Below are 26,583 nucleotides of genomic sequence, written 5' to 3' on the forward strand. Positions count from 1 at the left end.
TTTTAAACACCCCAAAATGGCTTTCTATTTCTGGACCAGGTCATTTGGCGTCTTAAAAATCACGGCAGAATCCTACAAATTTAGCTGTTTGCCCAAAAGCAAACAACCGAAAAAGGGCTAAAACCTCTCCAAAAGCATTAATTTTTATGCATCCCAAAAGTAGTCAAATATCTGTAGATGGCTTTTTATTTCTGGACCAAACCACTTGGCGCATGCAAAAAAAAAAAGGGAAAAACAACACCAAATCAAGGAGAGTTGGTACCGGGACATTTGGCGTTTTAAAAACTGGGGAGAATCTTACAAATTCCGCTGTTTCCTCAAAAGTAAACAATCGAAAAAGACCTAAAATCATCAATTTTTCTGCGCCCCAAAAATCTATAGACCATCAGAAATCGGACACATGATAAAACCATTTAAAACCTTACAAAATCCGTTGTTTTTAGACATCCCAAAATAGCTTTTTATTTCTGGACCAAGCCAATTGGCACATGCACAAATCATTGAAAAAGAGACAAAAAACTTATTCAAATTTATGAGGTTTTCGAACCCTCCAAATGGATTTTTATTCCTGGATCAGGACGTTAGAGCACTTACAAAATTTACCCCAAAATGGCTTTTCATTCATGGATCAGGATAATAACTGGTAAAATAAAATAAAAAATTGAACAGGTCTAAAATTGGAATAAAAAATATTGTTAAACAAAAATTAAAGAAATTAAAACTATATATCTCTGACTATATTACCAAGTTTGTCATCTAATAAGATTTGGTAAAATCTCTTAACGTCTGTAACATATTCTGGTTTCCCTAAATTTATCTCTACCAAATGTGCCCCATAAAATAATATACGTTAATCCCGATTCATTGATGAATATTGCTTATTTTCCATACTTTGTCTTCTTCGTTTACATGGATTGCTTTATCTGTTTTTTCATAATATCCTAGTTTAGACCAGCACAGTTAAGACACTTTTAAAAACCTAGTAATTTCTTCTTCTACAATCCGATCTATTTTTACAGCATTTCCTCTTTCACGACAGCTTATACCATTTATAGGTATGTATCTATCGAAGAGAATCATCGGCACGACCATCAATCCTGAATCCACAGGACAGGTCATTGTTGTTCGATATTACTGTAAGTCGATGGAAGACTCTCAAAACCGAGGAAAAAAATCAAAAAACTATCTATTAAACCCATTTCAGAGACCCCGAATATTGTGCATTTCACTTCCTGACCAAGGTGGTTTGGGTAACAAAAGAACCTTTAAAACCCATCAGATCGGCTTCCAGTTACTAAAAGTCCAATATTAAAAAAAAAAGGAGGCTTTTCATTTCTACTAAAACAATATAAACTTTGTAATTCATGTTTTATTATAACTATAACTATAGAAAATATATTTTCAAAACAAAACCAAAACCGAAATAAAACAGATTTAGGCTTGTTGCACACGAACGGTAGTTCCACCGGCCGGCAGATTTGCCGTGCCGGTAAAAAACCGGAGGGTGTTTGCACACGCTCGTCATCACAGTTGCATAGACTACACAACAGAAATAAACTGTGTACAGAACCGTAATAGTTCAGTTTGCAAACTAACAATTAGTCTTGCATCTCTGGCTGACCAGAAGAAAAAGGTCTGGTGGACATGTGGACGTCGATTTGCCGTAAAACGCAGACAAAGACAAAAGGGTCCCAACCTCGCAACTTCCAAACACACAAGTGTCGCATCGACACTGAGCCAGAGCGTACCTAATTCTGAAATATTGCAATAAGTGCCACCCCTGTTAAGTGCTAGTACGATCCTGACTAAAATTTTATAAAACAACAGGTATTTCAGCCGGACGTCTGCAAACCTCCATTGACTTGTATGCAATCTAATATTTTGCTCGGCGAAATGATCGGCCGGTTAGCTCGGTCGCCGGGATGTACGTCGGCGAAAATATAATATATCCGGCTGCCGGCAAAGATTTAACGGCGGAATTACCGTGATTTCTTCGTATGCAAAGTCCTGTTCTCACCAATGAAATATAATTTCATCCGGTTGTTCGACCGTCCGACAAATCTGCCGGCCGGTGGAACTACCGTTCGTGTGCAACAAGCCTTAGGTGATCGAAACTAAAATCAACTTGCCCCTAACCTTAAAAATACACTTTGAATTAAGTATTACTAAACTTAAAAATATACTGAATTAAAACTAAAAATTAGCCGCAATTACATTTTTTTCTCTGCTGTTACGAGACACGAATTGCTCTTTCGCAAAATAGATTAATGATTTTTTCACCCCTAGTATTAACAGCTATCTCAATGCCATTTTCTAGCGATGGCTCTGCCGGAATGTTGTGATCATCTAGAACAGCCCTAATATCCTCCTTTCGGAGGCACATCACAGATGCTTTCTTTTCAGAATCTACATGCATTCCCATAATAAGAGAAAGAGAAGGATCTGTAGGACGATCATTAAAATATTTCGCCATTGTGAAGACATTGAAGTAGTGATTTTCAAAAACTTGTTTTACTGCATCTTCTACAGCATGTGGATCACATTTTAATTCGATTATAATCCCAGATTTACCATTATACAGCATTATATCAATTTTGGTTCTATAATTTGGGATGATTATTTCATTTCCAAAGAGAAATCCGTTGTGAGTACATGTCAATGTAATTATACTCTGTAATGTTGCCTCATTTAGTGGATCGATAATTTTTGACTGTTGAAGTAGACGGGTGACAGTACTTTGAAAATTTGCTAATTCTTTATTGAACTCTGTTAATGAGCCATCTTTTTCACAGAGACTGACAAGTTCAGAAAATGATTTTGAACAATCCTCGGACAAATTTTCGTTAATACCATATTTCAATAAAAAAATATGTTTGTAGCTTCTTTGTAAATTCCTGAATTAACTCGCCGTTAGGTATTTGGAGTTTCGAATCAGTATATGTTAAGTATCCAAGAGATATAAAAAACCTAACAATAATGTCTTTTTTACAATCCAAATTCGAATGAACTAATATCCCATACAACGATTGCAGCTCACTTAATTCTAACGGTCCCAGCTCCAAATCTGGCATATCTATCGCACTTTGTAGTAGGCTAGTCAACAAGTTAGGCACGACATCCTGATTAAATAGGTTATACATCTTGTGGATGTAGCCAGATTGTTGCCAATAATTTTGCAAAGCATATTCTCCCAGTTGTAAATTTTTCAGAAAACGCACAACCGATTGAGGATTATATAGTCGTTGCTTGTCCCCATTGTAGTATCCATTATATTTGGCTTTCGCTTTTGTCCTCAACCCCTCCTCTACTTCAAACCGATCAAACAGCATATCGACTTCATCTTCAGAAAACCCATAGTAATCCTGGCACAGATTGGGGGTTCCGAATTGTAGTCGTTTCAAGTTACCCAATACGCTGGAAATCGTTATACCAGCAATATCTAAAATTCCTGTCATAAACACTCCTTGAAAGAGTTTAGAAACTCGTTTTAAAGCATCTCCAATAGCTCCAATGGCGAATGAAGCAACTTCCGTTAGGTCGTTCAACTTGGCATCTACCAGATTGTACAATGCATTTGAAACAATCGAGTCATACTCGTCAACAAGCAGGAAAACTTTTTTTTTATGAAACTTATTCAGATAAACTACCAAGTCTACCAACCCCGCCTGTACATCTTCTTCTGGAATTTCTTTGTAGGCACGTGCACTACACCATTGTCTGCAAACATCTTTTTCATCATCTTTCAACGGTGACACTGTGGATTGGTAAAGGTACTCGTGTTGCTGAAAAGCCTCACGTATAGCTCGTCTACACACATTCACTGCATCAGATTGATTTCTGATGGGACCAGAACATTGAAAATTTAGTGTGATAATCGGATATTGTCCGAAATGAGTTGTTACAAAGTTCTTATTCCGCTGGTCCATAACTTTTAACTTGAACCTTGCTGAATTGAACAGTTTATAGTTGACCTTTTCTTCCAAAACCGTTGTTATCTCTATTCCATTTTCATCTACTTCCAGTTCCAAGAATCGTTGGAGCATAGTTAAGTTTACAGTTTTTCCAAACCGACGCGGTGCTGTACAAAGTATCACAGGAATGTCCGATTTAACAATTGCAAGAATCAACCCACTTTTATCAACAAAGTTATCACAATTCAGAACATTTTCAAAATCCGGTGAAAGGGTACATTTTCTCTCGGTCGGATGGTCCCCCATGATAAACAAAGAAGAGTAACTACCTGCAACAATGATGAAAACCAAGTTTTAATGTTGGTCACAATAAATAGCAAAATACAAACAAATTGGAAGCATGATAGACAGGCCAGAGTGAATTTAACAATCGTTGCATTTTGAATTAACCCTTTAACTTATAATTTATCTGTAATAATTTGATAAGTTTGAGTAAGTATAATATGCAACTTTTACGGACATTGTGAGTCAATGGATTAATGGCAAAATTCAAAATAGAATTTTTTATGCGCAAAAAAAGCAGCCATTGTGCAATGTAGCAAGGTTTTGCTTTATCCAGTGGAATTGATTGTTTGGAAATTATAGGTGAATAAAACTGAACGAAACGATTGAAATGTGTATTGCAACTTCGTGGTACATCAACTGAACTTACAGTGTCAAGTGCGCACATGCGCAAGCTTATGTCGGTAATACAGTTAGCAAAAGGGTAGTTTTCTATAATATCAACACTCCCACTAGAAAACTACAACTATCAACAAAAATAATTTTAAATTTAAATAAAGTAAAATTAACGCTTCTTGAGTCCCATTTCCTTCAGGTGCTTTTCATGCAGTTCCAGAGGTAATGCTTTGGTCATCACATCAGCTGTCATTTCCTTCGAAGCAATGTGTTGAACTTGTATGGCCTTTTCTTGAATTTGCTCACGAAGGAAATGATGTCTCACATCTATGTGCTTTGTCCTTGCTCTGTATCCTCCCACTCGACTCAGATCCACTGCGCTTTTATTGTCACATTTCAGAATAGGTCCTTCGTCATCGACTTCAGGCATTAATTCATTTAGAAGGCCCTGTAACCAAATAGCTTCTTGCGCCGCTGCACTTAGAGCCATGTATTCTGCTTCAGTTGTGGATAAAGCAATGGTGGGTTGTTTCTTGCTATTCCATGATACAGGGGCCCCTTGGAATGTAAAGACATATCCTGTGGTTGACCGTCTCTCATCTTCATCACCTGCCCAGTCTGCGTCACAAAAACCTGCAAGTTTTCCATTCTCTGTCCTTGTAAAACAGAGTCTGAAGTCCTTTGTGCCCTGGATGTATCGAAGGACTCGTTTCACAGCTGACCAGTGAGCAGAGCCTGGATTATTGTTAAATCGGCTCAATAATGCTAGAGAATATGCCAGGTCTGGACGCGTACCCTGACATGCATACATCAATGACCCAACTGCCTCTTGATATGGTACATTCTCCATGTTTTGAACCTCGTTCGTTGATTTTGGGCACATTTCTTTTGTTAGCTTCTCGGATGGACTTAACGGAGTTTTAGTCGGATTGCAGTTTGCCATGTTGAATTTTGACAAAACCTCTTCTAAATATTTTGATTGGTCCAACCATAATTTGCCCTCTTTTCTGTCTCTTGTTACCCGAATTCCCAGGATATACTGTAATTCTCCCAAATCTTTCATTTTGAATCTGCTTTCCAATTCTTTCTTCAATTCATTTTTCATTTTTGAATCGTTGCCCAAAATGAGTAAATCATCTACATAGACTGCGACAATTACAATCTTATTATCCTTGCAAAGATAATATATGCACTCATCTCGTTTTGATTGATTTAGCCCAATTTCTATAAACGCTTGATGTAACTTCAAATTCCATTGTCTTCCAGCTTGCTTCAAACCATACATTGCCTTGTTTAATTTGCAAACTTTATTTTCTTGGCCTCTAACTTCAAATAATTCAGGCTGCTGAATAAAAATGTCATCGTTAAGATCTCCTTGCAAGAATGCAGTCACTGCGTCCATATGATCAATGTCAAAGTCATACTTGACTGCAAGGCCTAAGATCAATCTAATCGAATTGTATCGTACCACAGGTGAATAGGTTTCTTGATAATCTATCCCCTTACGTTGACAACAACCTTTCACTACAAGTCTGGCTTTAAATCGATCTATGTTCCCGTCTTGATCTAATTTTGTTTTAAATACCCATTTGCTGTCAAACACTTTAGCATTGGTTGGCAAATCTGTGAGAGTCCATGTTTTGTTTTCAATGAGTGCATCGTATTCAGCTTGCATTGCTTCAAGCCATCTTGTACACTCAGGACTCGAAACAGCTTCTTCAACATTTTTGGGCTCCCTCGTCAACGACTGAACATGGTAGCAAATATATTCAGAAAATTCCTTTGCTTTTCTTTCCCTACTTGATTTTCTTATAGCGGGTTCTTCTCTTTTGGTGTTTTCGACTTGCTCAACATCATCATTGGTTTCAATTTCATGGACATTACATTCAACCTGAATTTCTTCAATTTCTTGTTCATCAATTTCTTCTGCTTGAGTTTCTTCGATCTCACACTCTTCACTTTCTTCAGTATGATCATGGAGGTTCGTTTTCTCGGTGATTGGGTAAAACAACCAATCATTGTTTTCACTTTGCGATGCATTTGGAAGTTCTTTTTCAAAAAATACAACATCTCTAGCCTCCACAATTTTCTGTTTTCTTATGTGATAGAGCCGGTAGCCTTTCGAACCATTTGCATAGCCCACATGAATGCATTCTTCTGACTTCGGGTCCAATTTTCTGCGTTGTTGTTTAGGCACGTGAACAAATGCCCTACAACCAAACACTTTTAAATAGGATAGATCAGGTTTCTTACCTGTGTAAGCTTCATTTGGTGTGACATCTTTCAATGTTCTTGTCGGTGCTCTGTTGATCAAGTGGACAGCTGTATTTACGGCTTCTGCCCAAAACCTTTTCTTCAAATTGGCACCAATTAACACATTGGCTGCCGTGAGAAGCGTAATGTGATGCATAGAGATTTGGCCATAACAGCCGCGAGTATCAAGAAATGATTCTCAGACACTACACGTTGTAGTGGCCGGCTAAAGCAACTAACGCTTCTCACATCAATGTAATACTTATGGAGCCTAAAATGTACGGCTGTAACTAATAGAAACCATAATTGGCCTGCGCCTGTGTGAATCATAGGTTGATTCTCAGAGCCTCAAATTTCTTGTTGACAATTTTCGAAAAGACAATGAAGCTATCGATGTAATATAATATATATTTATTCAAACACAGCATTCAATAAAATATAAACAAAAACATAATGTAAAATAAAATATTATTTGTATTGAAACATAACATTTTTTGTGAACGATAGGAAAATATGTGTATCTCAAAATATGTAAACATATAAATCAACAAAATATAAACAGTTATTTTGTACATTTATGAACTTCAAAGAAACAATTCAAACAGTAATTTTTACTACATGTTATACAGCGATATCTCGATTGAGGAGTTTTTGACTGGGCAAGTTTTCTGTCAGTTTTTGAAAGTTTTTCATAACACACAACACACCTACGGCGACTCTTGGTTCCTACATCTTCTAACACATGCTCGGCTTGTTGATGGTGCGTTGTGTCATGACGAATGTCTATTTTAGTTAGTTTCAGAGCAAGTTCTTCTTTGAATTTCGTGATCGACATTTTTTCATTAGCTACCTCTTGATGTAGAATGTGAGCATTTACCACCGCAGCACCCACAATCAGTTCAACAGCAAGTTTGCGATACCATTTTACACCCCTTCGTAGCGAAGTGGTGTAAGACTTCATTTGATCTGACAAGTCTATGTAAGATTTGTGCTTGTTGTAAACAGTTACAACTATTGGTTTTTGACTGTCTTTACCGAAGTGGCTGACTGTTTTCATTTCAGCGGTATGTTTTGTGCTCAAAGTACAAACATCTCGCTTGTCTTTCCATTTTTGAATCACTATACCTGTGTTACTTTCGGCGGCAATTGTGTCACCTTTTTGTAATTTCTTTTCCGTTATATGTTTGGGATTAAATTTCCTATTAGTTCTCAGCGTTCCAACTAAATGTGTGTTTCTCTTCAACAACTGATGCGCTAAGGAAATGCTGGTGTAATAATTATCGGTGTAAATTGTACGCCCCTTATCTAACAGATTGTCAGACAAAGAAAGAACGACTTTTTCTGAAGAAGACTGATTGGGTACTTTATCCTTTCCACAATATACTTGCAAATTATATGTGTATCCTTTTTCAAGACACAGTTTATAAAGCTTGATGCCAAATTTATGTCTTTTGTTGCTTATATATTGGCGAAAACTCAAACGCCCCCGAAATGGCACTAAAGTTTCGTCTATACATACATGCTCTTTCGGAATAACAACGTTTTGAAAATTTTTGATCAGCAGATTTGTCAGAGGAGTGATTTTCTGCAATCTATCTTCCGTCAGTATTTCGTTGTTGTGGAAATGCCACGACTTGAGAAGCAGCTGGAAACGATTTCGAGACATGATGTCTTTTATTTTGTTGGTGTAAACGACACATTTGGACCAATACGCCTCGATTGAAGAAAATGGACACAAACCCATCCAAACGAGAGTTCCAATAAAACTTTCCATTTCCTCACAACCTGTTGGTCTCTATCACCATCATGCTTATCAGTTCGTCAGTTAGAAACAGCTTGAAAAACTCGTAGGGACCTTTGTCGTAATATTCAGCATGTATTTCTTCTTTGACTCCAACATTTATTTCTGTGAAAGGAAACAATTTCAAATTTCGTCCGCTCACATCCTCCCACGTTAGTTCGTTAGTATTGTCACAGTGTTCATTTGCATTATCTTCGTCACTACCTTCTTCCATACATCTTTCAATCACATCGTTTATTGTGTCCAAAATACTGTCGGGTGTATCCCTGGATGTAGAAGGAATTGGCTCCTTTACAAACTTTAATTTTTTGGAAATTGGTTCATCATTAGAAGAATCATCAGAGCTTTCTGGGACAAATTCATCACCTGAATCTTCAAACGGTTCATTATCGTCTTCGTCTGAGAGACATTCCTGCCAAAGGCGATTCAGTTCCTCTTGTTCTTTTTCGTAATTCATTTTGTACAACACCAACAATTGAGATATAGTAAAAACTATGCAGGGGACGCAAACCGAATAAACCAACACTACCGTTGGACGCACAAGAATGAACAAGATTACTGCAGAGCGTTGCATTTCTGCAAGAATAAACAAGTTTTCATGTGCATCGGCTTATGATTCACATGGCCATTAGTGCAAATATGAACTATATGGGCCGCGTGAATCATATAATGCTTCTCACCTCAAAACAAAAGAAAAATTGTTTTTTTTATGAAAATATACTTTTATTTCAAGTCAAGGGATATATTGCTGGCGTATTTTAACATAGAAAACTTTCGGCCAGCAGGATCGAAATTTGTGTGACTATTACGGCAGTCAACGTGTTAATAAGCAACGCGTTTTTTCTATGATGGTGCGGTTCATCCGCTCTGCAACTCCATTTTGTTCGGGCGTATGTGGAATCGTTGTTTGGTGACAAATACCAGACAATTTCAGCAGCTTGAGCAACCTGTTGTTGACATATTCAGTTCCATTGTCAGTCCTCAGAGTCTTGACCCTATTTCCCGTCTGATTTTCTACCATATTCTTGAATTCTTGGAAAACATCGTGTACTTCTGATTTGTTTCTTAGGAAGTAAACAAATACTTTGTGGGTGAAGTCGTCCACAAAAGTGAGAAAGTATTTTGATCCTCCCAATGAATTTTCCTCCATAGGACCACATAGGTCTGAATGGATTAGTTCCAAGGGTCGGCTTGAGTTCTTGACATGTGGCTTAAATGGTAGACGGTGTTGTTTGCCCTGCACACATACCTCGCAAGGTTCACTCAGCGAATTTTTGAAATTCGTTCCCGTAACGACCCCGTTTTTTATTCGGTTCATGTTGTCCGTTGACGGATGGCCTAGTCTACTATGCCATAGATGTATATTGTCAGCAACCGATACTGAGGTAGCACCGTGCACCTTACTTTTCGGTCGATCCAGTTTGTACATGCCATTCTTCAGTGTGGCACTGGCGATGAGGGCGTTGCTTTTGTCGTATATACTACATTTACTGCTCTCAAAGTAGACCTTGTGCCCCTTATTGGTTATTTTGCTTACAGACAGCAAGTTTGTTGTCAAATCTGGCACAAACATAACCTCTTTTACGTTTATTTTGTCAGGTGTACCACCTGTACAAACGTCCAAATTTACCTCCCCCACTGCATCGACATTTAGACGATTTTTATTGGCTACTATAATTTCCTGCGTGGATGAAGGAGGCTTGCTTACGGATGTCAGCCATGTTTTGTCGTTCGTTAGATGGACCGATCCGCCGGAGTCGATATACCATTCATTTTTTTCAACATGATCGTTTCCGGTTGACAAGACTGTTAAGAAGGATTTCGCTTCCTTCGTGTTGGAAGATTTGCCATTTTCTCTCTGCAGGCGAGCCTTTCGTTTAAAACAATTCTTCCCGAGATGACCAATTTTATTACATTCAAAACACCGTGGCCCATTTTTAGTATAGTTCTTCTTTTCGGCGTGGTTTCCGAAGAACGCTACTCCATTTTTGTTTGAACTGCTTGTATCGACCTTGACCTCTTGTAATAGTTTCACCTTGATGGAGTCACTGGTAATGCCGATACCGGAGCTTTCTAGTCCCATTATCATTGGGCGATAATGGTCTGGCAATCCAGCAAGTAATAACGTCCCGAGCCATTCATCACTTACAACAAAACCAATATTCGTCAATTTATGTCCTGTTGAAATAATCTTGTTAACGTACTCTTCTACGGAATCACAATTTTCCAACTGAGTTGTGATTAAGGTACGTAACAGGCCAACTCTTCGCGTAAGTCCTTTATCGTCGAAGGCCTTGATTAAATTTTCCCATGCCTCTTTCGCTGTCTTCGCATTTTGCACGTGGACATAGTTTATTGGGTGTATCGACAGGATTATTTTGGCCTTAGCCTTTGCAACTTGTTTTGCCGTAGTGTTCGTACCCTCAACACATTCCCACAACTCTTCATGCTCCAAATATGTTTGCATTGCGAATTTCCATGAGTTGAAGTTTTCGCGCCCTAGTAGTTTTTCGATCGGTGGTAGCGTGGACGCTGCCATTTTGTTGCCGGAACACAAAAGTTTTTATCACTGAGATATATCGGATTCACCTTATTTTTACACGCGGCCAAACAATCAGCAGTACCCTGGGCCCATAACCTGTAGCAAGGTTTTGCTTTATCCAGTGGAATTGATTGTTTGGAAATTATAGGTGAATAAAACTGAACGAAACGATTGAAATGTGTATTGCAACTTCGTGGTACATCAACTGAACTTACAGTGTCAAGTGCGCACATGCGCAAGCTTATGTCGGTAATACAGTTAGCAAAAGGGTAGTTTTCTATAATATCAACATGCAATGTATTGCATACAAGTTTTTTTGATACGAGTGATTCTGAAGATTCTTAAAATCAAAGGAATTATACGAATCTGATGAATCACCAAGAAGATAGAATAAATTTGATTCCTTGATTATATTAATGATTTTCTACGTTTTTTAAAAATTGTGATAACATAATGTCATTTTTAACACTAGTGGTAAAATGGAGGGCGTTTGACAACCCAAATTGTAAAAAATAAATTATAAATGTGGGCAATATCAAAGAAAGCAAGATTGTCGCGGAGTATGACAGACTGTTAACAAACACACCAACAATTCAAAAAGTTTTAAATCTTTTATACGGAGCAGAAAAAATTAAACAGGTATACCCTTAGGTATAGAGGTAGCAAAGAATATTAATCAAGTAAGGTAAGTATGGCTATAGCGTAATTTTGTCATTGAATATCTCAAACTGTGTTCATTGGTAAAGTGTATTGAGAATTATGAGTATTGTCTGAAATAAAAATAAACTCCACAAATGCTGTAAGCTTGGGGGCTTGTACTCTAGCAGGTGTAAAAAACTAACATTTCTTTGTTGTCATTTTTTCGAATTTCTAATTCAGATAAATTTTCTAATAAATTAAAGAATGACAAATAAAGAAAGTAAAATTGTTGCAGAGTATTACACACCATTAAAAACAAGACAGCCATCTGAACTCCAACAATTTAAAAATAGTTACAAATCTTTTACTCTTGATAAAAAGCTAAATATACCAAAAAATATCAATGAAGTAACTCAAATGAGAAATCGTAATTTTGCTATTGAATATCTCAATTCGACTATAAATAAAAAACTAACAAAGACAGAATTTTGCAAATCTAAAAATATTTCTAGAAATTCCCTAAATATGGGATTAAATTCAGTTGGAATTCAGATTGCATGTAAGACGAGAACAAATGAGAACAAACGGGAACAATCCGGAACAAAAGAGAACAAATCGGAACAATTGGGAACAAAAGAGAGAAAAAATAAAATAAAAAATAAAAAAATATTCGATAATGTAGAACATAAAGCAGGTAGTCGTAAACATATAAGTTTAGATGAAGAAGCAGATAAATTAATTAGTAAATCTTTAGAAACTTTTCAGTCATAAATGGACAAATTAGTTTCATACATTCCCAACGATGAGAAAGAAAAATGGAAAAAAGATTTAAAACCTATTATTACTGAAATAGACAGATTAGAAGATGGAGCAAAAATAGTTGGTTTCAAACAAGAAGTAGTAGATAAATATATTGCAAGAAAAACAGCTAATTTATTCCTTGAACAATTAATTATGACAGACTGTGAACTAGAATCCGCTAATAATAAAATCGATGAATTGGAATATAAATTAGACAACTACAATAATTATGATCCTAAGAAATTAGCAGAATTAAGAAACAAAACAGTAGTAATACCATCAAACATCGATGATGTAAAGAAAAGAACTCTCAAAATATTTGAAAGACATACTAAAAATATGAGAGCAATAAATGAAAAAACTCAAAAATTGTAAATTAAATGGAAAATACTGTATTCAAGAATTTAAATATATTCAATGAAGAATATCCAAAATTCAGAAAAAAGTTTTCAAGTCTTATTCAACAAGTTAATAAATTAAAAATTATTATTTTTATTCTTACGTTTATTATCGTAATTGTTATTATTGTTTTCTTAATTTTTTACTTCAACGCTAATAAAAAATAGTTCAACAGTGTCCATGAACGTACCTATGATGATACTAATACGTGTCCATAAGCTAATGTATCTGTAGAATTAGGTAAAAGGTATCTTTTATCATCTTTCCAACTTAGAGACTTTTTCTTTACTTCTTCAGTAAAAATATCATGTTTATGACTCCTAATCACTCTCTGTCTATGGAAGTATTCAGTTTGATTGAATAAGCAATTTTTGTAATCTTCAAAACTTATTTCTTTCTTCAATACTGCTTTCTTGATACCTTTTAATTTTTTTGAAACACACGTTTCAGTTCTGTAACTGTACATTTTTGACCTTAAACCTATGTATTCTAATATCTTAATACCATTCAATTCAGTGGCGGCTCGTCAGATGAGGCAAGTGAGGCGGCGCCTCACAGCATATATCTTAAGAACAGATTGACTTAATTGGTAGAGGAAAGGCAGTGATTGTGGAATAGGGCGATAATGTGGAATATCACTATTTTGAAAAAAATGACAGCGCTATCTGTGTTCTGCTGGCATAACTCAAATACCCTTTGGTGCATAATAATCACGACCTGCTGCATTAGTTAATACGGCCTGTTCATAACTGTAGTTCCACTGTATCCTCCGATTTTAGTGAGGGCGCTAGCGGATGGGCGCATTTTAGGAATTTTTATTATTTTATGTTGGTTGGATGGTACTCACTGTTTTTTGGTGTCAAATCTGACATTCAAATTAAAATTCTCTTGAGAATCTTTAAGCGCGCTGAAAGTAGTTATTTGTGAAGTCCATTTGTTATTGTTCGTTGTTTTTCTTTTTGATTTGCAGTTTTCGTTCCTTTTTTATTTGTTTTGTGGTGTTTCGTTCCCATTTTGTCGTTTCAACTCGTTTAGTGTTTCGTTATTATTTCATAGTTTAATTAGTGTTTTTTGTTGTTTTGTTCCTATTTGGTCGTTTAACTTCAGTTAGTGGTTCGTTATTATTACATAGTTTAAGTTGTTACGTTAATTTTACTGGGACGAAAATGCGGTTCCACAAAAAATGCATTGTGCCCCAGTGCCCTGCCAAGTACTCAAAGTCTTTCCATCAGTTTCCCTCTGAGCCCCTCTTAAGAGAAAAATGGCTACATAAAGTAGAGAAGTTTTGTTGTAAGAAAAGGTTATTGAACACTAATTTTTTTAATACTAAATATTAATTATTATAGCTCCAACGCAGCAGATCGTCAGTCAGTACTCAACCATTTGCAATTTGCACTTTAAACCCACAGATTTTAAGTTTGCAGCAAATGGTAGTAAACGCTTGCAAAAAAATGCAGTTCCAACAGTTTTTCATGTATATTTATTTACATTTTAAACTTAACAGAAATAAAATTATAGTTTTTATAGGGTGATGATGCTTATTACGCATCCATACACGAATCCTTCGTTGCCCTTGCCCAGTCTTCTACTCCTATAAATATGAAGCCCTCATCATCCATTATTCCTGTAATTACAATCCTTACAACTGTGAAAATATAAGCGAACAGTACATTAATAACGTAATTTAAAGTCAGGAGTAAAATTATTTTTCAGTTCCTACCTATTTTCACACTTTTTTTAGAACTTTCCTCTAATAATTATTTATTTTAGAGTACTGTTACTCCAAGATTATCTCCTCCCTCCCAATCAACATCCACGTGTCCAACATCGACAGAAGAACCTCCAGTAATATTTTATTGGGAGTTAATAAATTTTAATTATATTTTTTTAAATTGTAGAATCCTGATTTAAGTCACTCAACAATTCCTTCTGAACCTGAGTCCTTATATAATGAATCCCAAACATTAAGTTCCAATACTGATCTTCGTCTTGATGATATATCAAAACTTAAACTTGAAATCAAAAAACTGAAAATGAAAGTAAACCGTTTGGACAAACAGAACAAACTGAAAAATCAACAGCTACAAAAACTGCAATTAAAAATTGACAATCAAACGAATCAAGCCCGTATATTCGAAAAAATTGAAGCTGATGCTAAGAATAACGACCCAAAAGCCACATTTCTATTAGACCAAATATTAAATTACAACAAACAAAAATCTCGATGGTCAGAAGTAACTGTAAGATCATGTATTGCCTGGAGGATTTCATCCCCAAAGGGATACAACTATGGTAAAGCTTCTATATTGAAATTACCTAGTCGAAGTACTTTAGAACGGTATATAGGAAATGGACAAGATGTTACAGGACTTATAGAGGCACGCTTGAAAGCAGAAGCCGAAGTGCTACAACCCGTTGAAAGGATTTGTAGTTTAATTGTTGACGACATGTTCATCAAGGAAAAACTGTGTTACAGCCGTACAGAAGACAAATTCTATGGGTTAGAGACTACCAATGAGAGTAGTCAAACAATTGGAAAAAAACCAACGTTGGCCAACAAAATGTTATGTTACGTTGTTCACGGCATGACTACTAAGTACACGATACCCGCCGGATATTTCTTCCATCGAACTCTAAAAAACATAGATTTTGTGAATTTGACGTTAAAAGTAATGAAACTTTTACATAATTGCGGATTTACGGTTTTAAGAATTGTGACAGATAACCATAAGTCAAATGTGGCCCTTTTCAAATCTCTGTCATCAAGTAATAATTTAATGACTCATATTCAACATCCAATAGAACCAACAATACCATTATTTATGAGCTTTGATTACTGTCATATTATTAAAAATTTGAGGAACATATTTTTGGACCATGACATGCATTCTGGTAACGGTATTATTTCTGCACGATTTTTAAAGAAAATATATGATATGCAACACAAATTAATTGTTAAACCGGTAAAGTTTTTGACCAGGAAGCATATTTGCCCAACCAATTTAGAAAAGATGAACGTCCGTCGTGCTGTGCAAGTATTTTCCATAGAAGTAAGAGCAGCAATAGAGTATTTGGGAAAATATAACAATCCAGGTTTTGTTGATGTTGAAGAGACTCTAAAGTTTATGGAAATGATGCACACATTTTTTAAAATTCATGATGTCAATGACAAAACTCAGCACATCCGGCAAGTAAATGAAAATAGTGCTCCATATACAGATATTAATGATGAACGCCTTCTCTGGATGTTAAAAACTTTACCTGCTTATATAGATTCCATTCAATTATCTTCAAAGGCAAATAAAATGACGGGATTGACTAAAGAGACTGCAGAAGCAGTAAAATTCACTGCCAAAAGCACTGCAGAATGTATCAAGTATTTACTTGAAGAGAGTGGCTTTTTCTATGTCTTGACGCGAGCATTTAGCTCAGATGCAGTTGAATCGATGTTTAGCAATGTCCGATTATGCGGTGGTTCTCAGGACGCTACTGATGCCAGGGCTGCACACTATGCTATTAAACGAATAATTAAGTCAGGTTTAGTAACAACTTCCGAATCAGCAAATGTATATTCACACTGTAATCACTTGAGTAAAATTGGTCAAATTCAGTCTTCTAAAAGATCTACAACAGAAACAAATATACGTATACCTGACAGTATAATTGAAGAAATTAGTGACCTTCATAAATTAACATTCGTTAATACCATTTTCACAGATATCAACTCTGCATCAGTTGCGTTTTTATCTGGATATATTTGTAGAACAATTGAAGAAAGGTTAGAGTGCAAAAATTGTTTAGATTCATTACTAACCACCGCAAAATCTACCCCGTTGCTTGACTTGATATATCTGCAAGACAGAGGAAAATTAAAATATCCCACAAGATCATTCACAAATTTTATAAATAAAATTATAAAAATTACATTTGATATTTTGGAACATATACCAGTAAATCATCATCTAAGAACTGTGGTGGAGTCTTTGTTATTGGAGCCAATTGCCAGTTCAGCTTTTTTGCCTTGTGAAGATAAAAACCACAAAGTAATGGTTGCAAACTTAATATTATCTAAAGTGTTGAAACCAATTTTTGCAAATTTTGGTTATACAAGAACTGAAAATGTTACATTGTTTAGTAATTTGACCCATAAACCCCATTCAAGAAAAGTATTAAAATTATAAACATACCTGTCTGTTTTTTTATATTCTTCCAGCGCTAATTAGGGTGAAATTTCACAAAAGGCACTTCTCGATTTCGCACAAACTGTTTGGTTACAATTCTTCTACACCACCCCCTAATCACGTTCCTCACCTTCTAATGTTTCCTTTTGCTACAAAAAAAAATGTTAAATTTCCCAATTCATACACTCTTTAACGGGAAAAGCTGTTTCCAATATAACCTAACTTTTTATAGTCACCAACACGCGAGGAGTAATGTCGGGAACACAAGAAAACAGTTGCACAACTTTTGAAGGTGAGGAACGTGAACAGGGGCTGATGTAGAATTCCCTTCGGGAAACAGTTAATGGGAAATCGAGAAGTGCCTTTTGCAAAATTTCACCTTTGCTAGTCCTTTTTGTTGTAATTTTCAACCATTTAGCACCATAGAGAGGATACGATGTATGATTCAACGTTTAACCGTTTAATAAATTGTTCAAAACATTTAACCTAACCCGATTTAACCTATTTATAAACCTTCAAATTTGAAGTTTGTTTGAAAATTGTCAAGGTCAAAAGCGCCCCTCCAGTGCTGCCCTCACGCCCTTGCGGCAAAATTTTTTCAATGCATTTTTGTGGAAATGAACAGGCAGGATATAATACAGCCGGCAGTGATAATAATGCACAGCTGCAGTTACCTGCTTTAACTGTGAACATAACCTAAGAATTAATTTATTTGTATATTCTGCGCAGTAGAAAAGTTGTGGTAAGTTTCAATTTTACTTTATATTTTTCATATAAGTGTTATAAAAGTCATAGATATTGTCATACAGAATACGTCTCTAATCAACAGTTAAATGCCATCTCATTTAACATTTATTTATGCGGTATTACTATTATTTTTTAATAAAAATCGTTCGTAGGCTCGTTGCGTTAATGTGGAATACTGACTAGTACGGTAATGTGGACTATTCCACATTAACCGGTTTTAAGTTAATTCTAATATTACCTGTATTTTAAGGACTATGTCAGTCAAAAAAGAACAACTATGGTCCGAAAGCGATATGGAAAAAGCTGCCGTAGCTGTAAAAAGTAAAAAAATGGGCTATTTGCGGGCAGCCAAACATTTCAATGTGCCTAGAACGACTTTATATAGATATGTTAAAAAAAAAACAAGGAAATTAAGAAAGAAAAATTAGGCAGGAAAGCTGTCCTACCTCCTGAACTAGAAGAAGAACTTGTTCAATATCTGCTAACTATGGAGTCGAAATTTTTTGGCCTAACGAGGAAAGATGTGCGTTCAATTGCTTACCAGTTGGCCAAAGTAAATAAAATTGAGAATTATTTATTAATTTTAATTAATCTATTATTTTTTAATAAAACAATCCAAATATTTCATCATTTCCATGTACCTTTGTATGATAATGTGAGATTTTTGGCGGTATTCCACAATAGCCACCCATTTTCTCGACCCCCGAAAATTACATAAAAGTACAAAATTTGTTATATATCGAACAAAAATCCATAATTGAAAAAAATCTTCTGAGAGGTTTATAGAATAATAATTAGCCTATCATTTGACATAGTTACATGATTTTTTGTTGAAACATTTTTTTTCTGCAAGCAAGAACAAAAAGGGTATTCCACAATCACCGCCTCTCCTCTAATTAAAAAAGAGCTTTCAATGCATTTTTAGTTACAAAAATATGTTGAAATGGCAAATCTGTAGATGATTTTTAATTTTTTACGCTTTCTGCTGACATTTTCGGTTGAATACCGTACGATTTATGCTCCTAGTTCTTTAACTGAAGCGGCCAGAACGTCGGTTCACTTGAACCAACGAAGCCCAATCATAGACACGGATTTCCATGGCTCAGCGCCTATACTCCTATACATGCGTTCGGTCGGAACTGAGGCGATATCTTCGGTGCTTCTCGACCATTTTCGGAGTACTCGTTAAATCATTTTCCCATTTATTTTACAGAACGGAAGGGCTGCGGGGTGCGTGGGTAATTAGCATGAACGTGAGTAAACGCCCACGTGTTGATGTTTCGTGTTTTTGTCTCTTTCATAGGTATAGGTGAGTGAAAAATGAATCCCGAGTACCATTTCGTCATGTTCCTTCTTGAAACGCCGTTTTCACGGCGAACCGAGCTAGAACGTCGGCAAATTTTGCTAAATATCGAGCTGTCAAAACCGTTAATTCATTTAACTTTCATTGATAAGCGACAGAATCGTCAGTACTCCAAGTCTTTTAAATCAACTTGGTACGAAACATATAAACTCAAATCCATAAGGTTGTAACCACTCCCTAGTGTAAATTTTTAAAAAGTATTCAGTGTAAATCTGTCTTTTAGTAACCTGGTGACATATTTGGTGACCTGTCAATATAATGTCAGTTCATTCATGTATTCGCGACACATGATTACGTTCGACTTCACTGCAATTCTTGCACTCCTGCACAGGTTATTTCATAATTATCATTGTAACTTGTCGCAATATTGTAAAAACTGATAAACAATTTTCAATAAAAACAGGATGACCTGAGTCTTCATGGTAATTATAATACAAGAGCAACGATAAATAGAAACGTGTTTTATCTTTCATCTGTAGAAAGAATGCCACCTGCTGTAATTTAGACTTGCAGTCGATACGTTTACGAATTACGATAAAATGAACCCAAAAATATTGTGGTCACGAATGAAATCAAATATTGGGCTGGTAAAAAAACAAGGTGAATTGATTTATTTATTGTTGCTGCTTCATAAAAATTACTTTACAGATGGGGAATAACTGAGATATTCAGAATTTGTTTAAATTATTGTACATGAGTATACGTGATAATTATATGTGTGGCTAACTATGATATGACTCGAAAGATCAGCTCTCTCGACTGAAATGATCAATCTCGCGAGCAACACCAAAATTGTCTATAATGGGTAGATCACCTTAATTAGTTGCAATGGAATTTTTCATCAAAAAAATGGGACACCAACAAGTCTTTAATGTTATGTTTAATAACTCTAATATTTGGTACTACTTGTTATTTACAAAATGTACAAGGAATTTGGTTGAAGGCGATAGGTCTGGCTATGCTCCTCCGTCCTGACGATTTTAGTGGTAGTAATGAACAAAATGTAACTTCTCAAAATTCAGAGGCTAAAATAATGGGTATGTTGAAAATAATTTGACGGCTTATTTAAACTTACTGTTACAGGAGTGGTTAGAAACATTGGGAACGCATAGACCAAATAACCAAAAAGCAATTATTTTTCTGTTGTTAACTTTCTTAAATCTGAATCCCATGGATTTTAATACTCAACGTAAAGTATTTAAACTTGCTGTATATTCTGAATGTTCTTTCGCAAAAATAAACAAATCCTGAAGAGTAAAAAACTCATTTTTTTTGTTTTTGTCAAATATACGGTAGGTTAGATCTTCTTTAAATTCCAAATTTGAATACCACTGCGATTTTTGTTTTGGCTTCCACTTTGCTTCTTGTAACGGTTCTCCAGATTGGTGTTGGGTTATAATTTTGTGGGCTTGACATCGAGAACACTATGGAAAGGATAGGAATTAATGATAAGTTTACAGGGAAAGTATGCAGTGCTTGAATTTAATGAGGGACATTTAGTTGTATTGTGTAGGATATAAAGAGTGGGTATAAAACTTGAAAAGACAATGTTGTACTAAAAAGCGAGATATACACTTTCAACTTGAGATAGTTAAAACTAAAAGTCCTTCGACATACCACCATGTTGTAATAACATGAAAAAAGTTCCGAATGTCGATACGTTACTCTCATAGTATAGTACTCTCTTTCCATGGTATAAGAATAACTACATACTGAAAAGATTTTTACAAGCTTGAATTCAAGTTCTCGGGAGGATGCTTGGGGATAAGCAAGTTTCAATTCATTGTGGCAGTTGGCAAGTGCCATTTTCATCTGCTTATTTATCACAATATGCCGTGTCGGTACCATTTTTCAATGGTATGGTTTAATAACAAACTGTGAGATATTTAAATAAAACTCTCTCGTGCGTAATTGTCAAATTTTGACATATGCGCCGCTACCAATCTGTTCATGTGAAAAACACCATTGGCTGTAATGCCAACCTTACAATTTAACGAGTGGTTACAACCTTATGGATTTAACTGTAAATAGCTCTGCCGTAATATTTGACGTCCCGGGAAATAACGATTTAAATAATTTCATCCGAAGTACAGTTACATGAAAGTTCCAAAGTACATATTAAAAATTTCAATTGGCCTAAAACCTTTACAAAGGAACACAACAACTACAGGGTCATCAAAATTGATTGAGAGAGTTGGTACCCCCTGTTTTTGTCGTGAAGTTTGTCAACCTTATGACAGATTTGTTTAAGGTTATATGGCAATGAATTCAGTGGCGTGACAAAAATTAGAAACTTCAAATCTGACAACTAATGTTTTTACCAAAAAAAAAGTCTAAAAAAGACGCCACTGAGTTTTGAAATTTGAAACTTGAAACTTCAAATCTGACAGCTAATATTTTTATACAACTTAATAAACCAAATTATTCAAGTTCAGGTTTACCAACTCTCTCAATCAATTTTGATGACTCTGTATTCCCGAATCCCTCCAAGAAAGTCCTAGTTTGAACAAAATTTTGACTTGTAAAAACATTGCTGATTAAATGTGTTATGGGTGTTATTATTAATATTATTATTATTATTATTAGGACCTACCACTGACCCGCAAATGACCGGTATTCGGGCAAGACTTCTATCATTACTAATTAGCATTAATCGCATTAATTTAATTAATTTGATTATTAATATTATAATTAAATAGGGAACGTTGAAAAACGCTTTGAGAATCGTTGCTCTTTTAGATGTTGTACACTGTACTTATCTAATAAAACCATGTTTATGTTTATGTTTAATGTTATTATTGTCAAACTTCTATCATCGCCTCACCACATCAGACAGTCACGAGCCGCCACTGATTCAATTCATCTTTGAATTTCCCTATTACTTTCTTATTTTTATCAGAATATAATGGATGGTCCTTTGGATAATCAGATGTATCAAAATAGTCGGGATTGTTTTTCATAAATTCATAGAAATCAGTCATTTTAATCTCATATATGAAACTGTCGGTATCTCCATAAAGAAGTTTTATTTTTTCATTAAATTCTTTTTTAATTACATTGTAATGGAAGTTATACATTAATAATTTCGATAAATCTAATACGGCTTGCCCAATGTAAATTGGTTTATTAAACAATACTTTGGTTTTATAATTGTGAACTGCTGCCAGGTGTTTGCTAAATATAGTTCTGTGTTTAAAATTAGGTTTGTTTATCGCTTTTTGTAATTTTTCTTCATCATAATATAATTTAATATTTTGTTGGTTTCTAACAGATTGCATAGACTTACCATATGGTGCATTAACCATTAATTTCCAGAAATCTTTTTCAAAATCATTTTTCGCCTTCTGTCTTTGTTCAGTATTAAATTTTACATATGGTGCTATGAAATTTGACTGAGTAAATTTTATACCTCTGTGAACCTTTGTTATTCTAATACCTAAACTTTTGTAAAGTTTTAATGTTTTGTAATGAATTATATAATTTTTCTTATCATAGAAATGACAAAGTAGTTTTTCTACTTTTCCGCCCGGAGCCAAAGGCAAGTCATTGAATTTGTTATGAATAGCCAAGTCTACAGGGAATGCTAAATCAACTTCTAAAACATAACCGGTATCACTATCTGATAACAGTATACCATCAACATTTTTAATTTCATCACAAGTCAACCATTTAAAGTTTTTTTCTGGTAATCTCTGAGATAAAGCCCATCCATATAGATTATTAGCATCTATATAGATAATCTGAGTATTTTCATCTGCCTGCGAATACCTGTTACTACACTGTGAAATACCTCTTCCAATTCCGTTTTCAAAAAACAAATACATTTCATAATCAGTTAATAATTCCAACTTCACTGAAGTATATTTGAGCATACAGTCCCAAGCTAACCCCGGAGTTGTATAATACCAAACAGGATCCAGTCCATAACTCTTTTCTAAACATAAATCTCTAAAATTTTCAAATACATCAGTAAATAGCAAAACATCTAGTTTTAAGTATAAATCATGCCATTCACCCAAATTTTCAATTTTAAAATATTTCCATACTTTCACTGCATGTTTGAATTCTTCTTGAGAAATTCCTTCTTTTGTGAGCGAAGAATAAAATTTATCTATTGATGGAAGTTTTGTTTCAGAAAATTTCTCAAAAGAATCCATGTATTCATAGGGATATATTCCTTTTCTAATTATCTTGCTTTTTTCTTTCCTAAATAACACATCTAATTCATGATTTGAAAAGTATTTAATTATTTCTCTCAGCTGACTTGATTCCAGATTAGATGACAAATTGTCTAGGCTACTTGCTAAAAATCTAAATGAATCGATAAATCTCAGTTTGATATATCCATTATCATCCATTCTTAAAATTTTACTGAAAGAAATATATTTCTCTTCGTTATTAGGTATTAATTTCAATTGACTTTTATCTTCTCCTAGATTTTTTATAAACAAATGACAATCGTAAGCGCTTAAATTATGAAACAAAATTGGAATAAACAATGGTTGTCTATATTTCAAATTGCATTTTCTACAAGCAGCTCCTCTATATTTTCCAGTGTAGTGATCATGATCTCTTACTTTTGGGGTTTCTATAGAAAACGCATTTTCACAAAGATAACAAATTTTTGTTTTTTTATATTCTTCTAGTTCGATATCTTTTATGGGTTTATTTTCTTTTAATAACTTATATATTGTTCTGGCATATTCACTTATTCTTTTTATAAAACATTTATCACTTTCCTCTCCTCTGTAAATTTCCAATGGGTTATCAATATTATTATAAGCACTCTTAATGTATAATCCATAACCACAGGGAATATGAAATTGTGTTTTATGAGTATATGATGATTCAGGATTTGGTTCGCATGTATGAATAGGTTTCAGAATAGATTCAAAATCAGAATAAATTACATACGGATGTCTTAACATTCTTTGAATATTTTTAAATTTTAATATATTATCTTCAGGCATGTTCGGAGCACATGGTTCATTACTAAAGCACACATTTTGATGTTTCTTTAAAGCATCTTCAGTTCTAGCGGAGTAGTTTAAACATCTTCTACAGAAATGTTTTTTGTTTCTATTTACTTCCAACTGATCATTCAACAATCGACTCAAATTCTTGATCCAACAATAATGATTTTTGTCTTTATTTCCAAAGTATAGTAAGTCGATATTCATTTCATATATTTGCTTATTATTATGATACAAAGGATAAAATATTTGTTCTTCGTAACTAAACACGGTAACATTAATTTTATTATGTGATTCAAATTTAGGTATGTCCTGGATTTTGACAGGAAAATGTATTCCTTCAAAATTTAATTCATTTATATATTCCGGCTTATTATAATGATTCAGTCTATCTACGTGTTCTTTTGCTTGATGTAAACATGATATTACGCTGTACATAAAGCATTTATTATCGTTGTTTTTAACATTAATGCAAGCTTTTTTATCTTTAATCCACTTGGGTAATTCTACATATGAAAAATAATTTATATTTTTCAAAGTCCATCCAGATCCCTTATCTTGCAATTCATCACATCTTGATATAAATAAATCCTTTTGTTCATCCCAATATTCCTCCAGATCATCTTGTTCTCTTAGTATAACATTTGGTAACTGAAATTTATGTATCATTATAAAGTCTTCATTTTCCAGTTTCATAAACTCGCATTCCATCTCTAAATTGATTTTAATATTTTTATGGAGATTTAAAGCATTTATAACTACTTTAATAGCCTTTTCTTTTATCATATCCATATATGTTTCTATATCTATACCTTCTTCTAGATTATTATGCTGATAGGTTAATAATCTTCCTTTAAAAGCAACCTGAACTAAAATAAAATCTGGCTCTGGATTATGTCTTGCTTTATGCAACTGCATTCGACTTTCCTTAATATATTTTCCACATTCATCACACTTGATCTTTTTTACTCTTTCTTTTTTCGGTTTAGAAAATATGCCATCATTAAACGGAAATATTTCCAAGCTCTTTTTGTTTTCTCTTGTTATTTTTATTTGCTCTTCAGCATGAATAATCTCGTTTACCAATTCTGCCTTATTGTATCTTTTAATGTATCTTATACCTAAAGATTTGGCCATATTACGTAATTCAAGCAAACGACGACTATTCAAATCATGTTTTAATTTATGCAAATGTATTCGAGTTTCCTCGATATATGTTCCACATATATCACATTTGATCTTCTTTACTCTATTTTTTTTTGGTTTAGCAAATATATCGTCATCAAACTGAAATGTTTTTAGGTTCTTTTTGTTTTCTTTTTCTTTATGTAGCTGCATTCGGGTGCTTTTGATATATTTTCCACATATGTCACACTCGATTTTCTTAACTCCCTTTTCCTTTGGTTTAGCAAATAAATCATCATCAAATGAAAATATTTCTGAATTCGCTTCGCTCATTATTTTGTTTTCGTTTTTTATTTTCTCATGTAATTGCTCTTCAGCTTTAATAATAGCTTTAATTAAGTCTGCTTTATTATATTTTCTAATATATTTGATGTCTAATGATTTTGCAATATTAAACAGATCAGATAAACGTAGATTACTCAAGTTCCTTCGTTCCATTTATTATAGAAAAAAATCTAACAAACAATTTTTAGCAAATAAATAAATTCAATCCATTTTTATGCAAATCTGTTTTTATATGCCTTTTAAAATTAGTTCTAGTGTAATATCTACCACAAACACATAACAAACGAGTAGAATTAACTGCTTTTTTACATTGTTTACATGTTTTTTCATATTTATTTCTATAGTTATAAAAATCACCTGGACATTTTGGTTCTAAACAAACCGAGCAACGACTAGTCATTTATTACAAAATTTATTCATCAAAGACTTCAAGATTAGGAAAGTGTATTTTAAGAAAACCTAATTTTGACAAGTTTAATATATTGTTTTCATACATTTTAAATTGATTATGCATATTTTTAAATACTAATCGTTCAAAGTCATTATTTGGTTTGCTTCTCATATCGTTAAACTTTTTTTGAAACAGCTGCCATGCTTCTTGGTCATCGTTATGTAAGCGATTCATTGAATTTATTACATTTTTTTTCACAAGAAATTATCCATAAACAGTGAGTGCTAAAACACAGTCCCTGTTTAGGTAAAATTGTGAGAAGCCTCGAGATTCAAAAAATATGTGTTGTATATGGAGGTGATCAATTTAATGTTTATTTAATTAATTGTCGAAAAAAATAATACTTATAATCAAAGCGATCTAGTGCAATATAC

The 26,583-nt window shown here is 34.2% G+C and overlaps 2 protein-coding genes and 2 long non-coding RNA genes across 4 annotated transcripts in view; 2 read left to right on the top strand and 2 right to left on the bottom strand.

Annotated features, from left to right (window-relative positions):
• Positions 1 to 2,113: 2,113 nt before the first annotated feature.
• The window catches only part of LOC135134792 (uncharacterized), a 30,404-nt gene continuing 5,934 nt past the window's right edge, over positions 2,114 to 26,583 (bottom strand). Inside the window, exon 2 of the mRNA XM_064063625.1 lies at positions 2,114 to 4,240. Coding sequence (XP_063919695.1) covers positions 2,844 to 4,217 — 1,374 coding nt within the window. The 5' untranslated portion in view covers positions 4,218 to 4,240 and the 3' untranslated portion in view covers positions 2,114 to 2,843. The remainder of the gene's footprint in view (positions 4,241 to 26,583) is intronic.
• On the bottom strand, positions 7,049 to 8,616 carry LOC135135323 (piggyBac transposable element-derived protein 4-like). Its single transcript, XM_064064348.1, has 2 exons — positions 7,554 to 8,616; positions 7,049 to 7,083 (listed from the first exon to the last, which is right to left on the bottom strand). Exons 1-2 carry the CDS (start codon positions 8,614 to 8,616, stop codon positions 7,049 to 7,051), a joined length of 1,098 nt encoding a protein of 365 aa, XP_063920418.1.
• LOC135134797 (uncharacterized) lies at positions 14,076 to 14,553 on the top strand. The gene is made up of 2 exons (XR_010281382.1): positions 14,076 to 14,314; positions 14,371 to 14,553. It is a non-coding gene; the product is annotated as an uncharacterized LOC135134797 (long non-coding RNA).
• On the top strand, positions 19,453 to 20,422 carry LOC135135025 (uncharacterized). Its single transcript, XR_010281426.1, has 3 exons — positions 19,453 to 19,915; positions 19,964 to 20,352; positions 20,399 to 20,422. It is a non-coding gene; the product is annotated as an uncharacterized LOC135135025 (long non-coding RNA).

The sequence above is a fragment of the Zophobas morio genome, unplaced genomic scaffold, assembly GCF_036711695.1.
Source record: "Zophobas morio isolate AGI-343-1 ecotype UQ-CSIRO unplaced genomic scaffold, CSIRO_AGI_Zmor_V1 ptg000024l, whole genome shotgun sequence".
Lineage (NCBI taxonomy): Eukaryota > Metazoa > Arthropoda > Insecta > Coleoptera > Tenebrionidae > Zophobas > Zophobas morio.

Bases quoted from the DNA above. Each gene is read 5' to 3' on its own strand.
- LOC135135323 (XM_064064348.1), bottom strand. From the start codon at position 8,616: ATGGAAAGTTTTATTGGAACTCTCGTTTGGATGGGTTTGTGTCCATTT. The intron at 7,084-7,553 runs GTAGGTGTGTTG...TGATGTGAGAAG, and splicing joins TGTAGGAACCAAGAGTCGCC to CGTTAGTTGCTTTAGCCGGC.